We start from the raw sequence: 27,277 nt of genomic DNA on the forward strand, positions 1-27,277 counted from the left end.
ACAAACAAACAAACAAAAGCCACAACAGACATAGTCGCATGTAAACAAAGCATAACTTTCAATTCACTTTTAGACACTTTAAAAACACAGGTGTTTATTGCCTTGTAATGACTTTGAATTAACAGACCAGATTCTTCCACCTCAATCAGAGGACAGTGGTCTGGAAGTCCCAAGTCAAGATGCTGCCACCAACCTGCAATAATTTATCTGCATTACTAACAACAGGTTTCATGAGGATTTTGGCTCCTGGGGTAACTTAAAGTACTCAAGTTCTACATCATCTTCCCTGTCCAGTAGGTAATGTGATCTGAAGAATCTATCTTTTGATCTTGGTACAAATTCCTACTGCAATGGTCCACTTAGGAACATCACTCAATTTTTGACACAAATGTCTGCATCTTTGATTGTACTACAGTGGCACACTATTTAAACCATACCACTTTAGTAACATATTATGCCTGACAGGTTATAGGTGACTGGACAGCCTATTATTTATTTATTTATTTTTAACCTTATTTTTAGCACTGTCAAAGTCCTCTTGCTTTACCTCTGTTACTTCATGGTTATAGGAACAAAATGATTCAAAGCTTCAGTCAGATGTTTAGAACTTGGGATGACTTACTCATTGAACTGCATTCATAAAATGACTTAGAGATGTATGTAGGAGCATACACACTTTTCCTCCTCTTACGAATATTCGTATGTTCTTTGAGAACAAAAGCTATTAAATAGGAATGAAAGCTTAGCCACCACAAATACAAGCAACAAACATGTACATTTTCTAATCTGCAATGCTAGCATTATACTCCACATACCTACCAAAGGAAAAATCCATTTAACTACACGACACATTGTCATGTGAAATTAAAGTGAATAATAAACACGTTCCTACAATACTTAAAGAATAAGAAGCATGGTAATGAAACTGAAGGAAAGGGAAATGATTTGAGAAGCATTAAATGAATGCAGTTGCTGGATAAACAATTCCCTCTTATGTTCATCATTTGTATTAATAAAAACAAAACAAAACATATTTTATTCCCAGTACTGATCTTCTTAAACCAAAAATAGACATTTCAAAGTGAAAGATCTCTAGTGTTAACAGTCTTGTGTCAAAATAAATAAATATATATTTTTATCATTTCTGGAACTAATACAAGTGGTATCAGAACTACAGGTTTATTGTTTGAGAGGAAGAAGTTCCAAATGATGCCTCCAGACCATGATAATTTACAAGACAGAACCTGAACAAGGACAGAGCCATATCTTACATGCTTTCAATGTATTTTTCAATGATGTCAATTAATGTGAGACCTGGTTAGCAACCCTTCAGGATTTGGAATAATGGCAACTTAGTAGGGAACACCACGTTGTGTCCTATAGCTATCTCTTGCTGCTCCTACTGGATGAGCAGGAAACTTTTGGCCTTCAACAAAAATCTGGGTTCCTCTACTACCTATTATTATCTGTTATTTCCAAGTGATCAGTCTCACTTCAACTCAGTTCTTCCTTCCTTTTCAATCTCATGCCATGTGTCATAGATTCACAGAATCACTGAATAACCTGAGTTGTAAGGGATACACAAGGATCATCAAGTCCAACCGCTGGCTCCACACAGGATCATCCCAAAGCAATTCACATCTCTGACAGCGTTGTCCAAATGCTTCTTGAACTCCATCAGGCTCAGTGCCATGACCACTGCCCTGGGCAGCCTGTTGCAGTGCCTGACCACCTCTGGGTGCAGAACCTTTCCCTAACCCCCAGCCTGACCCTCCCCTGTCCCAGCTCCATGCCATTCCCTCGGGTCCTGTCGCTGTTCCCAGAGGGCAGAGCTCAGCGCCTGCCCCTCCGCTCCCTGTGAGGAGCTGCAGACCGCCATGAGGCCTCCCCTCAGCCTGCTCTGCTCTGGGCTGAAGGAACCAAAGGGACCTCGGCCGCTCCTCATACATCTTGCCCTTGAGACCCTTCACCATCTTTGTAGCCCTCCTTTGGACGCTCTTTAACAGTTTTACGCCCTTCTTATGCTGTGGTGCCCCAAACCACACACAAAACAGAAGGCGAAGCCACACCAGCACAGAGCAGCCCTTGACCAGCTAGCTGTGCAGTGCCTTATGTAGCTCCCACGAGAGCCTCTGCACCATGCTACTGCTATTGGGACTCACTGTGAGATCTCCCTCTGTCTGTCTTTTGTCTACATCCACCTGTTTAAATCAACTCACTCAGGGTCAGACTGTCCACTCAATTTATGCCCACAATTCACTTTCCTATTTGAGACTTGGCAGCAAATAAATATACAAGGCTATCAAGAGATCAAGAGCTTTATTTCATTTCAGAAATAAATACAGAAAGTCCTTTTCATAAATCTGAGTTTCTGTGCAGTCTGGGTAGGACCATACTACAGAGAAAAACAGCGGTTTGGATTTCCTAGTTTTAAGTCAAATTCTAAGCACAGTCAATGCTGAAATAATTTTTAGACAGAAAATAAGTGCCTCTGAATTTTACAGCCATAAGATCATATAGGAGAAGATATAGAAGAAATACGAAACAGCCTCAAGAATGCAAGGTTTCCACTTATAATTTTTTTTTTTTTCCTCCCAGGTCTCAGTGACAGACATTTTAGTGCTCTTAGGCAGAAGGTGTGTTTGCTGGGACTGCTATCTTCTGCATTCCAGCTTACTCATGTGCCAACACTTAATCACCAAACTGTGTCTTAAAAGAAAGTAACAATATCACCACTGGTATGCTGCAGTCATACAAGGAGTAGTTACAGTATACCCATTAACCTCTCCTATTAGCAAAACTCCCATTTCTTATGACAGTGAGAACTACCACAAATATGACAGCAGCAAATCAAATAGAAGTTAATATAGAAGAAAACATTATCAGAAGTCATGATAAAATATTTTGATCAAAAATAAGCTAATATTTTAACCCTGATTTTAAGATGAGCTTCCAAACTCAAACTGATTAGAAAATAACCACGAAAAAAAACCTATCTTGTTAATAATTCTGCACTGCTTCCTTTCCTAAACATTTTGCATTATCAGTGGAGAAATCAGTCCAAAAGGGCTGCAGAGGTTGAGATGAATATATTGCATTTGCTCAACTTGAAGATTTCTTCTTGAGAATAATGAAAAGGGAAGTAACTTATTGCAACTAAAAATGCTATTCATAAAAGTGTAGGTAATAAAAGGTATAACAAGGTGACAAGACAGAGAGAAGAGATTTCTTTACTTTGTACAGGTTGGAGCATGTACCCAGGGAAATTACACATACTGCAGTCCAAAATACTGCTGTAGATAGCATTAAAGCAGGAGCATAGGTAGGAAAAGGTACAGCAGAAATTAACATTAGGTTATGGAAGATAAGCAGTTTGTCTCTGCAATAGGTGAGTCTGAAAATTCCATATTTTTTTTTCTTCCTTTAATTACAACTAAATTTTGTAAGTATTCAGCTAACACCAGGTGGATTCTGTTCTAACAACTGTTTTTCTCTGTATTGATGTGAACAGGCAAGCTAATCCAAAAGTATTCTGTACCGGTACTTCAGAAGAGCTGCAACAAAGGGATCACAGCAGTGTCAGCTAATGGTGTATGGGCACAAAAGCTTTACAACCAAATTTAAACATCAGTTTTGCTTTCTCATACTGTATCATAGGATCAAACCCAGGAGACCAATGGTACCTTAAAACTGAAAATAAAAATAAAAATAAAAATAAAAATAAAAATAAAAATAAAAATAAAAATAAAAATAAAAATAAAAATAAAAATAAAAATAAAAATAAAAATAAAAATAAAAATAAAAATAAAATGCTGTCTTCACATGTTAGAGAACATATTTTCAGAGTGATGGACTCCTCTGAATCTCAAGTTGTATTGTACTTCAAGTTATACGATCACAAATTACACAACTGTACCTAGTGGCATCATTTCTTATTGTTTGTTACATGCTGTATGAGTACTTCAGGTTTCATTAGCATTCCTTCAAATTCTTTACTTCTATTCTTCTAAAACTGACTTGTAACCAAAATACTAAACATACAGCCCAAACATCACATCTGCACAAGTACTTATAAGTTCTTAGTTAACTGTTTATTTATTTTTTAACTGTAAAACACAACTGCTCAAATGGCCTTTTCTAGAAAAAGTGAGCAATCTATCAAGAGCATTCCTCCAAAGACATTAAGGAAAATTTTACTGTTTTCTTTCTATTGCATTCTTATAGGATCCTAATATATTGAATATATACACATATATACATATGTTATATTACAAACAAGACTGTTACAGGAGGAGAAATTCTGGCCCACTCAGATTCATAGAGATTCTAGTATTATCTCCAACAGAGACAGAATTTATTGTAAAAATCAGAAATAAATTCTGTAATTCTAAAATCTAGAAATTACCTAGAATTATTAAGAAGCCTGCTGTACTTCTTGTTATATGCTAGTGATTTTCAAATATACGATAAACTTACTTACAGAATCACAGAATCACAGAATTGAAGGGGTTGGAAGGGACCTCTAAAGATCATCGGGTCCAACCCCCCTGCCAAAGCAGGTTCCCTAGAGCAGGTTTCCCAGGTAGGTGTCCAGACAGGCCTTGAATATCTCCAGAGAAGGAGACTCCACAGCTTCCCTGGGCAGCCTGTTCCAATGCTCATCACCCTCACCGTGAAGAAGTTCTTTCATGTGTTGGTGTGGAACTGCCTGTGCTCTATCTTGTGGCCATTACCCCCTTGTCCTGTCCCCGTGAACCACTGAAAAGAGGTTGGCCAAATCTCTCTGTCTCCCACACTTAAGATATTTGTAAACATTGGTAAGAGCCCCTCTCAGTCTTCTCCAGGCTGAACAGGTCTCTCAGCCTTTCCTCATAGGGAAGATGCTCCAGGCCCCATATCAGCTTTGTTGCCCTCCGCTGGACTCTTCCCAGGAGATCCCTGTCTTTTTTGCACCAGGGAGCCCAGAACTGGACACAGTACTCCAGGTGAGGCCTGACCAGGGCAGAGTAGAGAGGGAGGATCACCTCCCCTGCCCTGCTGGCCACGCTCCTTTTAATGCACGTCATGATCCCATGGGCCCTATTGGCCATGAGGGCACAGTGCTGGCTCATGGCCAACCTGTCGTCCACCAGGACCCCCAGGTCCTTCTCCTCAGAGCTCCTCTCCAGCAGGTCATCCCCCAGCCTGTACTGATACATGTGTTTGTTCCTTCCCAGGTGCAGGACTCTACACTTGCTCTTATTAAACCTCATTTGGTTACTTCCTGCCCATCTCTCCAGCCTGTCCAGGTCTCGCTGAATGGCAGCACAGCCTTCTTACTTAGCCCACAATTTACCTTAATACATCCTCACCTTTGCAGCATATGAGTTTTCCCAGTGTACTGCAAACTGACATTTTCAAATCTGGGTGCCTAAAACCAACACATTAAAATATGTTTGAAAAAAAAAACTATGAAGTTATTTTTGTCTTTCATAAATATCTGTTTCATATCCACTCAGTCATATCAACTAATATTTTTGTGTAATCTGCATAACTCTCATAAATAAAACTCCATTTGGGGATTTTTATTTTTAAATTTTCACTGCATTAAATACGCTGCTACTCACAGATGTAAATTCTGGCTCAAAGCACTCCGAGGCTCCAAAAATTCAGTATTTTATTTGGATGCCTGATTAGTAGGGTTGTGCAGAAGCTGGTAAAGTGTAAGAGCCTACAGACAGTGGTGGCTGAAACATACCCCTATTTGCCATTTTCGTAGCATGGCACACAGCCAACACTCACAGGCAGCTTTGGCTAGACCTTGCCATGGGAAATTCATAGCACCTGTTGCTGTCTCCAGAGGAACTGAGACTAAGTTTGCTTTGGAATTGTAAAATTTTTAATTGTAAGATCCCAAGGAGTGGCTTGAGAACATGTTCTCAAATTATTTAATAATCCCATAAATTTACTTGAGACATGAACCGGACTTGACAGTCCATCTCCCCACTGTAAAAGACTCCCCTTTAAAGGCACAGCATTGTCCTGGTTTCAGTTAGAACAGAGTTAATTCTCTTCCTAGTAGCTGGTAGAATGCTTTGTTTTGGCTTAGGATGAGAAGAGTGCTGATAACACCCCAACGTTTTCATTGTTGCAGAGCAGTGCTTATACTAAGCCAAGGACATCTCAGCTTCTTGCTCTGTCCTGCCAACAGGCAGGCTGGGGGTGCAGTAAGAGCTGGGAGGGGACAGACCCAGGACAGGTGACCCAAACTAGCCAAAGGGGTATTCCATACCATCTGGGGTCATGCTAAACAATATATAGGGGTGGCTAGCCGGGGGAGGGGGCCGGACTGCTCGGGGTTAGGCTGGGCATCGGTCAGTGGGTGGTGAGCAATTGCATTGTGCATCACTTGTTTGTACACATTATTACTATTAGTACTATTATCACCATTGTATTATTATTGTTATTATTATTTTCCTGTCTTATTAAACTGTCTTTATCTCAACTCACGGGTTTCACTTTCCATTTCTCTCCCCTGTCCCAGAGAGGGAGGGGGGAGGGTGAGCGAATGGCTGTGTGGTGTTTAGCTGCCAGCCAGGTTAAACCACGACAAGCATTTAGCAGTCCTTTTATAAGGCTGCCGTGCAGTATCCTCAGATGTTTCTTTCTTCTTGTGATGGAGAAATGAGGGAAAAAATAACAAGTGCCACATTGTGTTAAGAGAAACGCAGATCAGATGCTTACCAAAATACAAGGGAGAAAAAGAGATTAGTAGGGTGAAAATGATGACTTATTTTCAACTTCAAGGAGCACCTGTTTCTTCTGAAGTTTTCAAAGCGGCAGTAGGATACCATCACCCTCCAAGTGAGGATATCCAATAGCACATAAGAATGCCTGGCTATAGCAGAAACAGAAAGCCATATTAGAAGAAAAGCACTGCACGGAGACTTAAGGAGTTTGCTTGATGGTGGTGAACCAGTGCAGTGAGAGAACAGGCACAATGTCGAGGTGAGATCAGAAGGAACCAAAGCAACACAGCTAAGCCCATCCTTCTGTGGACTTCAGCACCTTCTGCTCAGAAGGACAAAGCTGCTTGCAACACATGAGATGGGTGCTTACCTCTGCCCTTCTGGGTATGCTGCCCTCCCGTTTCTCAGATCTGCACTTCACTCTTTCCTCCTTGCTCTTCTGTCAATTATTCCTCAGTTACCATTAGGTATGAGCCACTGCCACCAGGATCCTGCCTAAGGTCTACCTCTCAGTAAGGTGAACACACCACTACCGGCCTCCCGAGAGCAAGCAGCAGCTCCTTGGCGGTGCCACACTGTGTGTCCACCACACTGCTACAGAAAAACAACTGCAGCAGCAAGGCTACGGCAGAGCTGGAATGTATTTTCCCAGTCTGCATTTTATAGTGGGCAATGCTGATCTGTATCTGTTGACAGTTAGAAATAAAACCACAGCTGTAATTCTCTTTAACCAAGCTAACATCTCTCTACAGAAAAGAGACACAAAACTGCAACAGGCTCTTCCTTAATTTTAGGTATCTTTAGTGAAATACAAATAAAAACCTCTGTGTACCTAATGACCATGTATCTTTAAATAAAACATCCTGTAAATATTTTTATGATGTATGAATGCTGTCACACATCTACATACATTTACAAGAATACCAGGGTAAGAAGCAAGCCAAGCTGTGATCTCTTGTTTCAGCATCATACACTCAGTATCTCTGTTGTAAAGAAACCAAGCTTTCAAAAATTAGCTGTTCCAGACCCTCATATCTCCTGGAGAGCTTATAAAAATGTATTAAGTATAATTGTGACTCAGATAAAACAATGTAATCCCTTTGAAACACCTTAAAATAAGCTAACACTCTTGCATATTCTCATTTAAACTAAATATGAACTTTGATTTCCATTCAAAACCAATTTATATCTGATTTCCTTTGTATTAAATAGCTCTAAAATTCCAGACACAACAAAAATGTTAAAATAGAAATAGAATTAAAAAGATGCTTTGAAAAATGTTTCCATTTAGTAGCACAAAAATACTGATCTGAAAGACCTTCTAGAAACAATTTGGCTTCTGGCTTCCTGTTATATTCTGAGTAACTTTTCTCTTTGGCTATGGCCCTGTGACTATTTCCCACATCATGAAGATACAAGTATTGAAGTGCTACAGTATTGATTTATGCCATTAATCCTCTCATCACACCTTTCCACAGACATGTTGCCATCATTTTCAACCCTGTAATAGACTTAGCTGTATTTCACAATAAGCAAAATTCATTCCCTAATCCCAATCTACCTGTATTGTGGAGATGAACAGTTTGTAGATCTGGATCATTACCCAGTACACACTACAGTTTAGGATTGAATTTCAATATCCTTCAATAGTGATGCACGATTCAAGCATAAATTACATTCTCTGTAGGTAAGCTTACATAAAAAGTCTTTTCAATAATTTTAAGTGCATTGCATTACACATATGTGTGCTTTCAATGTTTCGTGGCTGCACAGAATCAGCTGTATCTTAAGGTTGATCGCTCTTATTTTACAGAATCACAGAATTTCTAGGTTGGAAGAGACCTCCAAGATCACCTAGTCCAACCTCTGACCTAACACTAACCAGTCCTCCACTAAACCACATCACTAAGCTCTACATATAAATGTCTTTTAAAGACCTCCAGGGATGGTGACTCCACCACTTCCCTGGGCAGCCTGTTCCAATGCCTAACAACCCTCTCAGTAAAGAAGTTCTTCCTAAGATCCAACCTAAAGCACCCCTGGCGCAACTTTAGCCCATTCCCCCTCATCCTGTCACCAGGCACGTGGGAGAACAGGCCAACCCCCACCTCGCTACAGCCTCCTTTAAGGTATCTGTAGAGAGCGATAAGGTCGCCCCTGAGGCTCCTTTTCTCCAGGCTGAACAAGCCCAGCTCCCTCAACCGCTCCTCGTAGGACTTGTTCTCCAGGCCCCTCACCAGCTTTGTTGCCCTTCTCTGTACCCGCTCAAGCACCTCGATGTCCTTCTTGCAGCGAGGGGCCCAAAACTGAACACAGTACTCGAGGTGCGGCCTCACCAGAGCTGAGGACAGGGGGACGATCACCTCCCTAGCCCTGCTGGCCACACTGTTTCTTATGCAAGCCAGGATGCCGTTGGCCTTCTTGGCCACCTGAGCACACTGCTGGCTCATATTCAGCCGACTATCCACCATCACTCCCAGGTCCTTCTCTGCCTGGCAGCTCTCCAACCACTCATCTCCCAGCCTGTAGCTCTGCTTGGGGTTATTGCGCCCCAGGTGCAGGACCCGGCACTTGGCCTTGTTGAACTTCATGCAGTTGACCTCAGCCCATCGGTGCAGCCTATCCAGATCCTCCTGCAGAGCTTTCCTACCCTCGAGCAGATTGACACACGCACCTAACTTGGTGTCATCTGCAAATTTACTGAGGGTGCACTTGATCCCCTCATCCAGATCATTGACAAGGATATTAAAGAGGAGTGGCCCCAGTACCGAGCCCTGGATGACTCCACTAGTGACCGGCCTCCAACTGGATTTGACTCCATTCACCACAACTCTTTGGGTCCAGCTATCCAGCCAGTTTTTAACCCAATGAAGCGTACACCAGTCCAAGCCAAGAGCAACCAATTACGTATTATTTACTTCTTATTTTGTTGGTATTTTCTTCTCTTCCACATCCTGACAATGTATATGGTTATGGAGAAATTCACCAGACAAAATACAAGCTCTACGTGTATATTCTTACATTATTGCAGTTATTTGGATTTTTCCTTGTTTTGACTGTCATTTCTCTCAATTATGCTCAATTTAAACAGCTAGTTTCTTGCTGTGGTAAACATTTCATATTGAAAATGTAAAATTTCTGTTTTATTTCTTAAAATTTCAGGTACAGGTTTCAGTGCCAGAGCCAGGGAGTTGAGAAACTCCACTCCTAGTACAAAGTCTTAAGCAGCACTGTCAAATAGTCTTCTGCAGAGACACAGAGGTATGGTGGTATTATCCAACTACAGGCCAAGGCCTTAGGACATTGCAAGCATCTCTTTTCAAGAACTCTTCCTGGATGATTTCACACACAAAATAAGCTACTGCCTGATCATTGTGAAAAAGCCAAATGAAAATTTATTTACACTCAAAACTTTCCATTGCTATTTTGCAAGAACAGATAAGTTTTCACGTGCACCGGTAAAATTTATAGATTTTAAAACCAGAAGTGATCAAATTCATCATGTAGCTAGTCTGTTTATTGACACCATGCAAACCATAAGACTTAGTGGGATTAATCTGTGCTATTTATTTCCGAAGTTTGTGCACTATGAGCACTAAAGGGAGTGGCTTCCTGACGCCAGTGAAGCAAGAAAAGACTGTGAGAAAAAAGTATCTAGAACATTTAAAAGAATATTTTGATATTGTTCCTTGGACCAAAGAGAATGGTAGAATACTAATGACTAAAATGTAGTTAACTTCCACCAGTTGTGCTACAACATTTCAGTTTACATCTCAGTGTAAGTCAAGTCTCTCTTAAAACAAAAATGAATCAATGACACAGGTTTTTTGTTGTTGTTTTTTGTTTGGCCAGTTGTTTGTTTGTTTGTTTGTTTTTTGCTTAAAATATTGCATAGAAATCATAAAGGCATGTTACTGATATGAAGTAGTTGCATAAAACCTATATGGAAGTGAGAGACCAGCCAAAAAAAAATCAAAGATTTTTTTAAAATATAAATTTTAGTTCTTGTGAAAAAGTCTTAAAATATACATATTACACAAATACTTTCCATGACAGAAAGGAAATGAGAAATTAAAACTAAAAAAAAAAAAAAGCACAACATAAAATTACCAATGATTTTCAACAGTGCTCACAGGAAAAAGGATTGAAAACTAAATTTTGAAATCTAACTAAGTATATGGTTTACTTCAGGAAGCATTTAAATAAAGCAAATTCTAAAAACTACACTTGTGGTCACTTTAGGATTTTGCCAGAAGAAAACTGTAAACCGTCTCATCACAAAGCTGAGATGTCACCATGGTACCACAGCTTAGCAATAGTTGGAAGGAAAGCTTGATCAGATTGAAGACAGGTTTTCCTATAAAGATGAGGAGTTAAGAAGAATAGTTACATTTCCTGCTCTCATACTGCACACATTGGTACAGAAACATTGCTTGTGATAATGAAGACCTATTTTCAACCCTCTGAGAAGACAACAGCAAGATGTTGGTCCTCTGATGAAGAAAGAATGTTCTGTTCTTCCCTTGTTGTGACTACCAACCGTGCTATTTATCAACTGATAGCCATGAGCAATGCTGGCATTGCTAGCCACATAAATACAGCTGCAATCTTTTCCCTTTCCTCTGAGAATGTTATGCTGTCTTTTTATAAATGTGGGTAAGACAAAGTGTGCAGAACATTCACGCAAGGAGAATTCAACTTTGAATTCCAAGACTGCAATATGTTCAGAAGCAGGTTTCTAAAAAGATATGTGAAACTGCTGTTTGAGAATTAAGGAACAAAAATATAAGTTTAAAACCAGTAGTTAAAGTATGCTTTTGGAGTGAGATTTACAGCACTCAGGAAAAAAATAAATAAATAAAAAGTGTCAGGTTTTAAGCAGAGGGCTTTTCCAGAGCATCTGAAAAAAAGTTTTGGAGGGAAGGCTTACTGGGCTGCTGCAGACTTACAGCTTATGACTTCTCTGTGACACTCCTGTGATAAATCTCCCAACCTCTGATTTTAATATCCAACACAACTGTCTTAGCAGCTGCATTTAGCATTTGGATATATATCCTTACACAGTGCCTCCCACAGACTGTCCCATAATCACTTTCTGGTTCAAAACACCTAACACAAGCAGTGTTTCAGAATGCAGGCAATGCAACAAAAATGCTGGTACTGGTTCAGACCAAAGGTCCGGGTGAAGTCAGTACTCTGTCTCCACGAGGGGCTTTAAACAGGTGCCAAATGTGACAAGCACATGTTATTTCCCGCTAACATCCTTCTCAGTGGCAAAACGAATTTGAACAAAAAACTTCAGAACAGGACTTTTTTTTTTTTCCCTGTGCATTTCAATAAGTGAATTGTTCTTGCTGAATCTCCTCTTGCACCCAGACAAAATTCTAGTAAGAATTCAGTTTTACATGCCCATTCTTAGGGAAATAACATTGGTGCTACCACAGGAATTATTGAAAAAATAAATAAAAGATATCAAGTATTACACTAGAGAGGATTTAGAGAGAAATGACTTTCCAAATTTAACACCCTTCTGTGCACTTTCCACCCAGCAGCTATCTAAATTCTCCAAGTGCTTGCTTAACACCTGTGCAGTTCCCTTCATTCCAGTTCTACAGTTGCTCACAATATCCTCAGTCTGAGTAACATCACGAGAAAGAGAAAACAAACAGGAACACAGAACACGGCAGCAAGGCCATTCAGTCATGAATGGACAGGTTTTAGCTTGGGATCACAGAATCCCAGAATGGTTTGGGCTGGAAGGGACCTTAAAGCTCCCCCAGTGCCACCCCCTGCCATGGGTAGGGACACCTCCCCCCAGCCCAGGCTGGCCCCAGCCCCATCCAGCCTGGGATGGGCACTTGCCAGGGATGGGGCAGTCACAGCTCCTCTGGGCAGCCTGGGCCTCACCACCCTCAGAGTAATGAATTTCTTCATTACATCTAATCAAAATATACCCATTTTTAGTTTGAAACCTTTACCCCTTATCCTATCCCTACACCCCCTGACACAGGATCCCTCCCCAGCTCTCCTGTAGCCCCCTTTAGGTACTTGGAGGTTGCTGTGAGGTTGCTGTGAGGTCTCGCCAAGGCCTTCTCTTCTCCAGGCTGAACAATCCCAGCTCCCTCAGCCTGTCTCCACGGGAGAGGTTCTCTAACCCTTTTGATCATCCTTGTGGCCTCCTCTGGACTTGTACTAACACTTCTGTGTTCTCCTTGTGCTGCGGGCCCCAGAGCTGAGTGCAGGGCTCCAGTTGGGGTCTGATGAGAGCAGAGCAGAGGGGGGCAATCCCCTTGCAGCCCAGGTTGTGGGTGGCTTTCTGGGCTGCCAGTGCACATTGCTGGCTCATGGTGAGGTTCTTGTCTACCAACACCACCAGGTCCTTCTCCTCAATCCACTCCCCACCTAGCCTATATTTGTGCTTGGGATTGACTGGGCCCACGGACCTTACATTTGGCCTTGTTGAACTCCATGATGTTTGCACAGGCCTATCTCTCAGGCCTGTACAGGTCCCTCTGGATGGCATCCCTTTCTTCTTGCATGTTGACCACACCACACAACTTGGTGTCATCAGCAAACTTGCTGAGGGCACACTTGATCCCACCGTCCATATCATCAAAAAAAAAAAATGATAAACAATGCCAGTGCCAATACCGACCCCTGGGGAACACCACTCATCACTGATCTCCACCTGGACATTGAGCTGTTGACTACAACTCTTTGAGTGCGACCATCCAGCCAACTCCTTACCCACTGAGTGGTCCATCCATCAAATCCATGTCTCTCCAATTTAGAGACAAGGATGTCACACAGGACACTATCAAATGCCTTGCATAAGTCCAGGTAGATGATGTCTGTTGCTCTTCTCCTATTCACCAGTACTATAACCATTTTTGTAGAAGGCCACCAGAATTGTCAGGCAAAGCCTTACAAAGGAGCACTGAACAAGGTACTGTTTTTATTTTTTCCTCTAAATTTCTGAAATAAAGACTCTTGGAAGCCCAAGCCCAGTTGAGATCTGAAGCCTAAGCAAGTAGTGGGGAGCTACAGGTGTGCTCCCTCCTGACGTGAAGGATTTTGTATAGTTCACAAGATGGCAATGAAAGTTCTTCTTCCTGACACACTTACAGTGCCTTGCTACAACTACTCAGTTCAGAACCTGGATTTTCACCTCAGGAGACAAATGTCCCATCCCTTGTTTACTTTAGATTCCTTTGTTATGGGAAAAGCTACTACAGTTCTTTTCCTTGCGAACAAACCAGCACATTTATAATCACATTTTTGCTCATTTAGAAATAATACCAATGGCAGATATGACTGAATTACAACAAATCAGTCAGAAACTGAGCAAGTTATATGGATGTCTCTCCAGCTCATCAAACAAAAACATTTGAGTATCTTTATTTTTAATGAATGTCTGGCAAAGCTTGATAGGCTATCAATACATCTAGAGGAAGAATATAAATAAAAAATGTGTTCTTGCAACAGTGAGAATATTAAAATTTTAGTTGTGGTGACATAAATATCAGAGAAATACCAGGGAGTATTTGAGACCTAAAATCAGCGAAGTAACTTCATCAAGTTGACACAAAAAGACTCTGTATAATACTATTTTTTTTTTAGTTGCAGTCCTACTATTGTTTTTCCTCTCTCACAAGGAATATGTTTTGACAAAAGCCCAATATGTTAGTCAGAATTATCAGGCTTAAATAGCTGCCTGGAAATGAATTACTGGCTGACCTAACTTAAAATAAGAATTGAATTAAAGTTGCATGCAGAGTCACTGAGACAGCCAGCTGTGTTCCTGTGGGTCAAAATATCCTTCAGAAATTGTTTGTGGTACATGTCCCAGTGCAAACTGTAAAACACCAACATGTGATCCACAGATTGGCCAACAGGTAACACCTGTACACATCAAATAGAGAGTTGTTGTCTTTAAGCACAGATCCATTATTTATGTTAAGCAGTAAAGGAACAAAGTAAGTAAGTAGTGAACAAGACAGCAATAACGTACTTAGTTAAATTAAGTCTTTCTTAGTTTGAAACTTCCTCAAAATGAAGGCAAATTAGGTAATAGTACAATTAAATCAATGTTAGCTAATCTTATTTCTCTTCCTGTGTGGGTTTAGTCGGCCTTAGCTCCTTTTACTGTGTGCTTTTGAGTCACAGAATTTCTACATAGTTTTAAACAGAGTTTAACTAACACTAAATGCAAACTTTAATTGTTAATTGAAACTTTAATAATCTCATTTAAATTTAACCAACAGACAGAAAACTTCCCAACATTAAGGCTGTGTTTACCGGCACACACTTACCTCCACGATCCCTTGCTGCTAAATTCTGTCCTCTTCTTAAAGTAATGTCCAATTGGTACATTCCGGGATCCTCAGAGGGAAAATCTGCATTACTAGCTCCAACTGAACTTGTTTTCTGGAGGAGAAACAAATAAAAATACAATAGCTACTGTTACAACGAGTTTCAGTAAGGTGTATTTTTCTATGGTATTATCATCCTATTGAATTAAGACAAGAATGTGTCCCATTCCTTCACCTTAGAACTGCCAGTCCAGCATCAAAGAACCCATGCCTGTCTTCAGCACAACAGTTCCTTAGTATCCCGTTTTAGTTCTTTCTCATTTTTTAAATAGCTTTTTGACTTTTCAATGGTTAAATTTGTAAATTAAAGAAAATGTTTGAAAAATGATTCTTTGATATTTGTATTTACTACGTTAACCTCCATTTTTAATTGCATTCACATTCATTCCTGGTCTGTTAGAGCAGAATAAGAAAAAAAAAAAAAAAAGAACAAAAACAAACAAACAAACAAACAAAAAAAACCTGAACCTTGCAGTGCTGTTTGAACTAGTAATTATCAGTACTCTTAAACCCTGCATTTATTCATCAGTGGCAATCTAGACATTGACTAAACATAAATGTGATACAATTGTGGTGGCTATTGTAGTGCTTTGCAAATTATGCGATTTTAACACAGAGTTATGAAGGAGATTGGTGAAAAATATCCTGAAGACAATAAATGTAGTTATATCCCTTCATTTGTAATACATAAATTTTGATCTGCCTGCAGGTAGGGGCAAAGACAAGATTCTCAGAGTAGTTATTTGTATAAATTGTATCAAGAGAATTAAAAATAAATAAATAAATAAACTAAGTCAGAAGCAAAGGAAGTCTCTGGAGCATTTGAATAGTAACTACATTTCTGTCTCAGATGACAAAGGAGAGAAGTTGTATTTCCTGCTAGATTTATACAGTTCATGCTTTGAACATCACATTTAATTTTAATACTAGAATGGCTGTATCTATTATACATACACAGCATTATATATACAGCAGCTTCAGATATTATATATACAGAGCACCGACATTAGATAGTCTTATGCTAGGATGTAAGACTTCTAAGACTAGTGCCATTAATACTTTGTTATAAGATTATAGCTCCCCTGTAAGAAAAAAAAAAAAAAAAAGGCGGCAGCAGCATGATAGAAATATGTTGGACTATGTGCACTAAGTCCTACACCACTGGAAACTTGTTATTTATATATATATTTATATATATATATATTAGTGCCCACCTTATTTTCTTTTTAAGGTATTAATACATGCAAGCATGAAGAAAAACACAAAATAACAAAAATTTAATATATGCTTTACTCTTGTAATTGCAGAGTCGCACCTGAGCCTAATATGTTAACCTTTGTTGCAACACATCCAGTGCTAGCCAAACCACATAGCAAGATGCTCACCAGTTCCAAAGAAATGAAATTCTTCAAAACTACCGTACTTCAGAGAAAATGGTTAGATGAGCTTTGACTGGAGAGGGAAGATGTTGAAATCTCTCAACATTTATCTTTTGTCCTTGTAAAGTAACTGCTGACCATGCCTGAAACTATCAAAAGACCTTGTAGGACTAGAACAGAAGTCATCCACCATTTTCTTTTAATGGATTAACTCCTCTGTGTATCCCTCGCTGTCTATCTCGTTCCTAAAAATTACTGACCACAGGCAGTTACAAGGCCAAACATAACAAAAACTGAATTTCCACCCTGCCTTGTAAGGGTATGTAGAAGGAGATAGTCTGCTCCCCTAAGGGTACCTGGTCAAGGACCATCTTCCAAGGCAGGAGGGATAGCAAGAAAGGGAGGCAGTGATGGGAACCACATCTGGCCAGCCACACTTCTTTATAAGAGCAGGAGAGAATGAGACACGTTTATCCCAGTGGGGTTACCTTACAGAGGGCATGTAAGCCAGGAGACCATCACCAGGAGGAGGCCCCCGGTCTCAGAAGGGGCAGGCTGATGAGCTACCCACACCTCACCCTTCATTCACGGAGGAAGGATGAACCTCGCAGCTGGTAAGGTGTGACCAAGGGCCCCAGGCCATCTGGGTGCAGGAAGGGCAGAGCTCTGCAGACCTGAACTGATGAACTCCTGCCTCTACCTGACAGAGAGCAGGCTGGGGGCTCAGCCGCCTGTGGCTATCTCCACGAGAGTCCCACGTGTGAGTACTGTTGACCAGGGCAGCCTTTGTGGCTGGTCATGTCAGGGTCCATGTGTCCTGGTACCGGCTTAAACTGCAGAAGGGACAGCAGCAGCTGCATCCCCCAGCCTGGGAAGGGACCCCAGGACCCCGGGCATGGGGCTGGGCTGCAGCCGAGGGGCAGGAGCAGTGCTGAGCCCAAGCAGCTGGAGGACTCCCATTGCTCTTCACCTCCCTTAACATGCTTCTGCAATGCACAGTATCTAATGTGGCCAGAATAAGGAAAAAAATCTTACTGGCCTGATTCTCAGGCTCAGCCTAGGCACTGACATTTGTCAGGGTGCTGTGTAAGATAAAATGTGACTTCCAAAGAAAGTGATGAACACTGAGATTTTCCTTCCCCTTTCTTGACTTTCTTCAAGAGGCTGTAGATACAAGAAGAACCACGATGTCTGCCAACATACACAGTCTCCTCCCTGATTATTCCTTGTGATGCCCCTCTCTCACTTCCCTTCTTAGGGGAAACACATGCTATGAATTAAATTTAATGCTGTAAATATTTCTGTGCTACTCTCCTTCTCCCTTTCTCACCTTTCCTTCTTTTTTCTTGCAATGGAACTTCACTTTCTTTTTTAACTTTTACTCTAATCAGTTATTCATTCAGAGAGCTGCTCAAGGAGACTAGAAATGCTTAGGTAAGCAATGTAACAGGCCTGCAGGCCATAAACAGTTACACAAATGTTATAAAACCAACAGACATTAACTACCCCTAAGTATTAGGCAGTCAAAGCAGTATTTCTGCATCAGACAAGCAGCATTTGAATTATGTAAGTAAAAATGGAGGTTGACATAATATATCCAACTGTCAGTGAACCATTTTTGACCAACGTTTTAAATTTCAAAATTTAACAGTTATAATGGCAACTAGTAAAACACCAAGAACTGCTTTTGTGCATTCTGCAGTAATGAACTTAAAGTTAGAAATACTTGGACAAGAAACTTGAGAAAATACATCAGATCCTATAATTGTCATCAATACATCAAATACATCAAATCCTACAATTGCTGTAAACATTTGTTTTAAAAACAAATTTTCTTATATTCCAAATTGTAGCTAATCATGTCAAGAACAAGCAGGGCTGCATGTTCTCAGTAGCCATAAAAATTTAATCACAACTAGAGGTTGTTATGAGACACAAAGCTGTTTATTAATGGGTGATGACAGCAAGCCTGATGAGGTAAGGTCATGCCTTTATTTTTGGTGTTTAAAATGCAGGGAAGAACCTGAAAATACTTTTGTTTTATTATATTTTTATGAAAAATATTGAGATTCCAGACAAAGAGCATAAAAGCAATTAACCATTGTTTTGCATAAGTAAAAACTTCTGTGGGAAGGCAATTCCTCAATTAATTCATTTGAATTAATCTTTAGTAGTGATCTGTCACCATCTTATTTTAGAATATTATCTTTAGCTAAATTATGACTTAATTGCCAGACTATACAATTTCCCATAATATCAGAATTAGGTTGCTTTAAAGGAAAGTTTTGATTTTGCACATACACCAAAGTCTTGTAGACAGTGAATTTTGATAGAGAGGGCAAAGACACTGATCATCTTGTAAACACTCCATGTGAAAATTGTTGGGACAAAGGTCTCAATGACCATACGGTTCATCAGTTGGACTCTTTTGTTAAATAGGTATCATACTAAACTCCCCTGGGCAGTTCTCTTACTGAACAATGTGAGCAACACCATGAGCTGCTTTTACTTTCAGTGAAACATCCATGGTAAGGCTTTCAACAGTCAACCCTTAAAAAGAAGGAATCTGCAGCTACAACTCATTGCTGACTCATAACACGTGAAGAGATGTCCTAACATGCCCAGAAAATGCAATGTTTATTTGAACTGAACATGGAGCTCACACTGGCCACACTTATGATGACCTCTGAAAGTGGCACTCCTATTTTAAAGACCTGCTTCCCTAAGAACCATCTCCATATTATATAAAATTATCTGAAATCTAAAAGGAGACTATTTCAAGAGCATGAAGTCAGGAAAGAGAAAGCCCAACACCAGTTAGTTGCTTTATCAGGTGTAAGTTAACTGAACCGTTTTCCATTAGAGGGCTACACCATGCAAGGCCATGATCATAGAGTCATATTACCACACATGGACAATGATGCTGTATTAGACCATCAATCAACAAACAGCAGAACTGATGACTTTCAAATGGAAAACACTTGGTATTGTATTTTAAGACCAAAAATCAAAGACAGTGTTAGTAATACGCACATTCATGAAGCTACGCTGTTGGCATAGAAATATGAAATGATGCTTGATCCCTGTTAGATCAGCTCCAGGGTTTAGATGTTTACTGCCATTCAGCCACTCTGGAGACATAAGAGCCAGAGAGGAGCTGAGGAAGAACGTGCCCTTGTGCCCCTGCCATGTTATGGGTCACGACTAGTACGAAGAATCTGTGCATCTCAGCAAAAAAAAATTAGTCTTCTGATGCCATGAGAGGTTTCTGCCACCTAAGCTCATGCAAAAGCAGTCTGTTATCAAGAAAGAAATTAAAGGCTTTTTTTTTTTTTTTTTTTTTTTTTTTTTTTTTTTACTGTGGTAGCAACTCCCATTTTATTCCTGTGAGAAATAAAGAAAAATATTGAGTTTTCTCCAAAACAACTCAGGAATAGCTGGAAACTCTGGATTTAGAGCCAGTTTGGAAACTCTGCCATAAAACTGTTCACTGCTAAGCCCTTTGAGACTGACCAAAGTAAAAATATAGGCAAGTAGTTGAACCTGTGTCTTCTGTACTATGACGGACACTTCACAGTGTTTTCCAGATATAGCAGTTCAACAACTAGATGAACAAACTATTTTTTTACAGCCAAATAAATGTTGGGCATGTAAGAGGGCTGTAAGATAGTTCACTGCTAGGTACATACTGGGTACATAGCTGCAGATAAAGGGAAAAGATGTCTAATTTTATGGCAGGTTGAATTCTTCCACAGCGTGAAGTATTCCTGATGCAGTTCCACTCCAGCACGTGAGAAAAATGATGATGCTTTGAAACTAATAGGATGGCCAAAATTGCCACCATTCACACACCATGTCATTTTTCACAGTTGATTAAAAACACTACAAAACAGAAAAACGCAGTGAAACTGATAATAGTCCTCATGGCGTTACCAAATTTCTGACCAAATCTTTTGAAATCAGACTACCACTTTATGGCTATGAGATAAGAATCAGTAACATTAGTTGTGTTATATTCTTAGAAAGCACAAAACAAATTTTCAGGTTAATGCAGCAACCTTTCCCAAGCTGACAGCCTGGAGTTTACTAACATCTGCAAACTATTCATTGCCTTTTCCATCACCATGAATACCAACATTTTTCTTCAAAGCTACTCACTTAATCAAACTGAAGAAATTAATGGCATTGCTCCTGTCCTACAATTTAAATCTATCAATTAGCATGACTTTACTCCATATATTCAGGGGATATGAAAGATTTAAGGAACTCTCTGCTGCAGAAACTGAGTAGCACTTCAAAGGAACAGATCTTAAAATCTGATTTTGTTTGTTCAGTGCCAAAACTGAAAATATTAATCAATATATATATACATATTAAAAAAACAGCTGTAATACACCCCCCCTTCCAAAAACAATAAAAATTCTTTATTCATACATCACAAATATAACATTTTCCTATAGGCATATTTTAGGAAGTCATATGAATATTACTTCAATCTAGCCTATATATGTCTCATTTAAACAACAGGTTACAACTCTGTTCATTTGATGTTTCATTTCAATATTCTGCCAGAATACAGTGATAAGATAAACAAAAAGCACTTCCCTCTCCCCCCCCCCCCCCCCCTAATATAAAACAAATGCATCAATATCAAAATGTAAACACAGACATACAAGCAAAACCTGGAAAGGAAGTGTCTTCAAATAATTACAATTTTCCAGAGCCATGGCTTGACATAAGCAAACATTTCCTGCAGTAGACTAAGGAAAAGGGCACTGTAACTAGAGTTGTATAAAAGCAGTGAAGAGAAATTGGCAATCTGTCTGCACTGACTGTCCACATGCTGGGGTCTTAGTCAGGAGATGGGATGGTGAAATAAAAGGCATTCCTTTCATAGTCCATACAATAAATGAAATTAAATCAAAGTGTTCTGAATGGTGGATGCAAGAGACATCAACACTGCAGGTTTGATATCATAGCATGAGGCATCACCACAGCTTCTGAAAAAAATACCAAAATTTTTGAAGCAATATCTTGAGTATTGCATAAGCAGAGTTTTCCACCCCATTTATTGCCTGGCTCAACCTCACTTTTTCAGATCATTTTCTTTTGCCAAGGCAAACTACTCTGGCTCAACTACACAGAGTGCTTTACAAACATCTGCTTATAAGGTAAGGAAAGAGATTTGAAAATTCTGAATATCTAAGTGTCTGTCAACTCCTTATGCAATTAGTGGGAACTAGCTGTGCTTCAAATTTATAATAAAGTCAAGTGATAAAGAGTTTTTAATATCCCTGAAAGTATTTACCTATCTAATTTAGAGTTATCATGATCATTACACTCTTAGCAACACTTCTTATTCTAGTGTTTTGGCTGATGGCAAGCTGGGAAGAACTGATAAACTTGGGAGTGAAAGAGTTGTGCACCCCATTTCATCTCATTCAATCTACTTTCCTTGCTCCCTAAATAATGAGGCAGGTGTAAAAGGCAAACTCATTTCAATATCAAAATAAAAGAACATTCTGGTATTTTAAATTGGAAACATGCAGAAATTATTGTAACGTTTTATATCTGCAAATAACATGTTTTTTGATTGACCACATACATGCTTCAGATGGGACTGGTTACTTTGTTAGTTTGCCATACAACAGATGTTTCCCACTGGCTTGATATGAGTACTTACAACGGACGTAAAAAAACTCAACTATGCTCTTAAAGATTTAGAATAAAATGTACAGATGACCTGTGAAAGATTTTGCATATTAGCTCTTTATCACATAATGGCAACAGCAGATGCATGCTAGTCTGAAATGTCTTGATTATGAAGAACTATAAATTCAGGATTATTTCTGCAGAATGAAGAAACGGCAGAAATTTAGTATTAATCTCATACACACACACACACACACACACTTTTACATATGTCAGTATATTCTGCATGTGACTATCTAGTTTACATTGTCAGGAAATACACTGTGGTTAAGTAAGAGATAGAAGTGCACAAAATGTTTGGCCTCCTCTTTCCTGAGCTTTTTGACTACATGTGAAAGCTATTGAATCTGTTGATTAAAAATAACCCATAAGAATTAAAAAGCAGTACTCTCATTTATATCTGTGGAATAATTGGAGTATTTTTTGTGACATCTGTACTATTGTTGCTCTTTGATACTGAAAATGAGCATTTGCTTTCAGTTGCTTTCGAATAAAATAAAACTGATTACTTTCAACAGCTTGCAAGATTTCCTTCTGAAATTGTAACAAATAGATGAACAAATAATAGTAAAATATGTAAGCATATTAACATTTTGAAAGTTTTGGTATTCAGAAGTACATTTCAAATCATTCATTTCAGAAGAAGCAGTAGCCCTGTCTGGCAGCAGAGGAAACCAAACACAGCAAAGCAATCAGAAGAGATTTGATCAAGTTGTTCCTTCTTCCATCTGCTTTCATATTCTGTTTGCTCAGTTTGCTACTATTTATTCAATGAAATCTAGAATAAAATTTTCCTTCTGCAGTGTCACTTACAGACATTAAGATAGTAAAGCAAGCAGAAAATAAAAACAAACAGTCCCTCCTCCACCCAGACCATACATTATGCTTGAATAAAGCAGCCATGGCTTCCTTCCTCTTTCCGTCACATTTCCCTGCTAAATGTGCTGTGCTCCCCTCCCTCCACAGCCCTTATCCTCCCTCGTTATACCAAAAATCAAAAGCTCACACCTAGACTCTGCTCTGTGAAAAGAAACTGCTGTAATTGTGCCAAATCCTTCTGGGGTTTTCAATGTTTCTAACAGACACAACAGTTTACCTTCATACACCAAGCTACAAGCACGGAGCTTTAGACCAAACATTTTTCAAGCATTTTCCAGTTCCTACTCCTTTTTTGACCCTTCAAAGTATATTGCCTCAACCTCTTTGTAAAGAGTTGTTGAAGAGCTTTTTGGAAAGTCCAAATAAATGTTACCACTGTTTTCTTTTGTCTGGTACTGCTTTGGTAAAATTATGCATATTTATATAAATAAATATATATATACATATTTTTAAAAATCTTTTAAATGTACTTCTTATTCAAACTGTGTTATAGAAAACATGGTTATAGAAAACATATGGTTAGAAGTACTATACATGTATAGTATTTCAACTGCTGAGTTACAAGTTTGATCAAGTTTGTAAGTACCGATACATCACTTCAGTGACCTTAACATTACTTATTTTTTCCCAGCACTCCTGTTTTCAGCAAAACTTCTTTTTGCTAAAAATTTGGCTGGTTAAAGATTTAGGTTTTCCTCTCCATGAAAAGTGATTTGTTCCAATTTAGCTGTTTGCTGTGGAACCATTTTTGTTAGCACTTTATTCATTATCTTTCATTAAGCCAGGAAATAGTATGTCTAGACGAGGTTCTTCCCTAACGGCTTTCCTAGTCTTTCCCTTCATCAGCAGCCTCAAAGGACAAAAGCTTCCCTTACCACTGCGTGTGACTTTTCAGGAGAAGCTGATTGCTAAAGATGAAGGCAACGATGGGTTGTGTATAATTCCATTTGAGATAACAATACAGAGGAAATTAGGAATAAATTAAATACATATGCTAGATAAATATATACACTTTTGATTTGACATCTAACTATCAGATTATAACAAAGGCTCCTCCTATTGCTTTCTCTTTAAGATATCATTTCTGTCACAGAAAATGCTTAAGGAAACATTCTAATTTTGTGATTTAGAAACATGGGCATCTTTTGTAGAAAACCGGTGGCAGTTTTGTTTTATTCTATATTAAACATTTTTTGTTGTTCAGCAGCAAATGACAGAAAGCATTCAACCAAAGTAGCCCTAAGCCTGCAAAACATGTATGCCAAATTGCACTTACCTGAATGCAACCAAAGCATCCCTTCACAGCACTGAGCCCATGTGTTAATTAATTCAAAAACTGACATTGCAAATTACCATTTCAGAAAACTAATGTAAAACAAACAAACAAACAAACAACAACAAAAAACATTTACCCATTGCAACATCCATTATAAATGGAAGCTTGATAGGTATCAGAGGAAAATATTTTCTAAATATATTACCTAAATTGTCTCTCCTTTACAGCCTATAAAATTCAGGTGCTTATTTATGTATGCCTGAAAGCCTAGTTAACTAAAGAAGCTTTCCAGACTGCATGTAGTTACCTGGAGTTTTATAAAATAAAACACACACACAAAACAAAACAAAAAACAAACAAACAAACAAACAAACAAAACATTATTTTCTGACATCCAGAAATAACTTGGTTTTCAGTAGAAAAGCTGTAAACCAGGAAGAACCGATCCATTCCCAATATAAAACTTCCCCAATTAAAACAGTACTATTAGAACATACCTTACCTGAAATATATTTTAACATAACCTTACCTAAAAAATATTTTCTTGCTGCAAGCAAACTGTACTGAAGTGAGCCACATAATACCAAGATAGTAGCAAAAGAAAAATTATTCACCAGAGTCTGCAGTTGGATTGACATTTTTTATTAGCAATTGTTATCAGCAATTCTAATCAAGATCATTTTGGCTTGACCTAGATTAAATGTTTCCAAAAACTGGAAATTCAAGTCCACACTGAATAATATAGATTTTTCATTCCTGAATGTTTCAGAATCCCTGAAGAAGATTCTCTACCTTTCCTTGCTTCTTTAAAAGCATTTTCTTTCATAATTTGCAATAATTTTTATATGTGCTGGCCATGAAAAGGCTTCCTACCTTCAACAGGCAAACCTATAAGCCCAAAAAAAGTTAAACCAAAATCCAGTACGAGCAGCATAACAAAGATTGGCAAAGATGAGATGGAAATAAAAAATATACTGAGAAGGAAGTAGAGTGCTAAAACATGCAATTTTTAGACCTCATTACTAAGGCCTATAAATATATTAAAGATGGTTATTACTTCTAATATGCTTATGCGCATTATTTAAATTGTTACCAAACTCTCCCCACAACCTTATGGTTCACAGAAGCTCCTTAACTCAGCAGAGACATTACTGCATAATCTCTGATACAAGAACAAGATGAAAAGAAATGATGGCAAATAAGTTTTCTACAAGGAACAAAGAGATGTACAAATATGCATAGTTGAGAATCTCGGAGACTGAGCCTGACTGAAAAATTCCAGTTGAGGAGTAATTCAAGGTTTCCAGTTTTAAACACAACAAAAATTTGGTCTTCCACTAGGAAAGTATCTGTAATACTATGAGGCCTAACTTTTGTTTTACATCATTGTTTTTTTGCTTTGTTTTGTTTTTTCCTACCTATGGCAAAGCTGGAGGCTGTTCCATCTACTTTAAGATACTCTCCACTTGTCTTGATTCGTCTAAATACTGTGTAAGTATAGGGGGAAAAAAAAAAAAAAAAGTAAAATGTGTTCCTGGCCAAGTATGTAATAGCTATGTTTTTGTTTTGTTTTGTTTTGGTTGGTTGTTGTTTTTGTTTTGTTTTGGTTTGGTTTGTTTGTTTTGTTTATTTGTTTGTTTTGTTTTGTTTTGTTACTGATGAGCAACAATGCAGAACTCTATGCTGGGAATGATGACTGATACTGCAATGTGGCATTTCTGGTCCATGATAGCAGATTGCAGTACTTCCACTAAGGTGAATTTTTTTAAATTTTAGACATGGATTTACTGCTCAGACCTTCCAAGAGCTTGATGGAGGCCCCAGTGATGGCATTTAGTAGCTCAGAGAAGTAGCTGGAGTAGACAGAAACAGCACATACCAAGTCAGATACCCAGGTGGCAAGATGAGAAGTTGTAACGAGCTCATAGGTACTGCTACAGGTCTACTGTCCATTAACCCAACCTCAGTCAATACTCACAGTTCCCAGGAGAGAAACCAGCTGTGGCGTGGGATACAGTTTCAAAGGAAGAGTAGCAGTGGTGCTTTTTGGTTGGAAAACAGGACGAGGCCATGTCCTCTAATGGCAAATCCCACCACTGCTCGGTCAATACCTAAGGCAAAAAAATCGAGCCTATCTTTGAGACCTGACATAGAATCACAAAACTGTAGGGATTGGAAAGGACCTCCAAAGATCACCAGGTCCAACCCAAATTGCTGTTCACATGCTGTTCACATTTTAGCTCCACCATTGGCTGATGTAAAAGGAAAAACGCAAGAAAGTAATCTGTGCAGAAGTCCTCAAAGTTTGTGAAATCCCATCAAATGGGGACTGGACAGTGCCAATCCTGTCAAGAATCCACCTGAATCTTGAACTAATTTATCAAATATCAGATGGGGAGAAATATCTTTGCAAACAGAAAAAAAGACAACCCCCACCAAACTCTCACTGATCTCCTAAAAATAATTCCCCTATGAGCAGCAGTATCCACCATAGCGCCCAAGTCATCTGCAGCCTGCATATTTGCTTAGGAGCTGGTATCACCGAACACCAGATAAAATGAAGAAGTGCTTTCCCGTCACCATTAGTCAGTGTGTCTCTGGCAAGTGTCAGAAAATGACAAGACAAAGCCCAGACCCAGAACAACCCCTACTGTCATAATAAACTAGCCAAGTGCCAAGGAAAACAAAATTAAACTCAGGCAGCTTTCGAAGTGAAGTCTGTCTGCTGACTGGTGAAGCAGTGTAGCCATTTTCCTCTATTAGCAATGTAAGATACTTTAATTTTCTCCAATTAGATAACATGGCCTACTACAGCTTTGTCATCTGGAGATGGATGACAAAATCTGAGTTATTAGCAGCTGAAACCCCTGAATTTCTTAAGGGGACAGTTCAAGAACTGACTCTTCAGAAATGTTTCCCCTTTCCATCAGG

At 39.0% G+C, this 27,277-nt stretch overlaps 1 protein-coding gene across 4 annotated transcripts in view; it reads right to left on the reverse strand.

Annotated features, from left to right (window-relative positions):
* MCTP1 (multiple C2 and transmembrane domain containing 1) overlaps positions 1-27,277 on the reverse strand; it is a 281,268-nt gene that overhangs the window by 168,939 nt on the left and 85,052 nt on the right. For all 4 annotated transcript variants that reach the window (XR_014319422.1, XM_082784283.1, XM_082784284.1 and 1 more), the window contains exon 2: positions 15,041-15,155. Coding sequence is in view for 3 of the 4 variants with exons in the window: in XM_082784283.1 (XP_082640409.1) it covers positions 15,041-15,155 (115 nt within the window). In the remaining variant the exon portion in view is untranslated. The remainder of the gene's footprint in view (positions 1-15,040; positions 15,156-27,277) is intronic.

Source organism: Aythya marila, assembly GCF_965140915.1.
Source record: "Aythya marila genome assembly, chromosome: Z".
NCBI lineage: Eukaryota > Metazoa > Chordata > Aves > Anseriformes > Anatidae > Aythya > Aythya marila.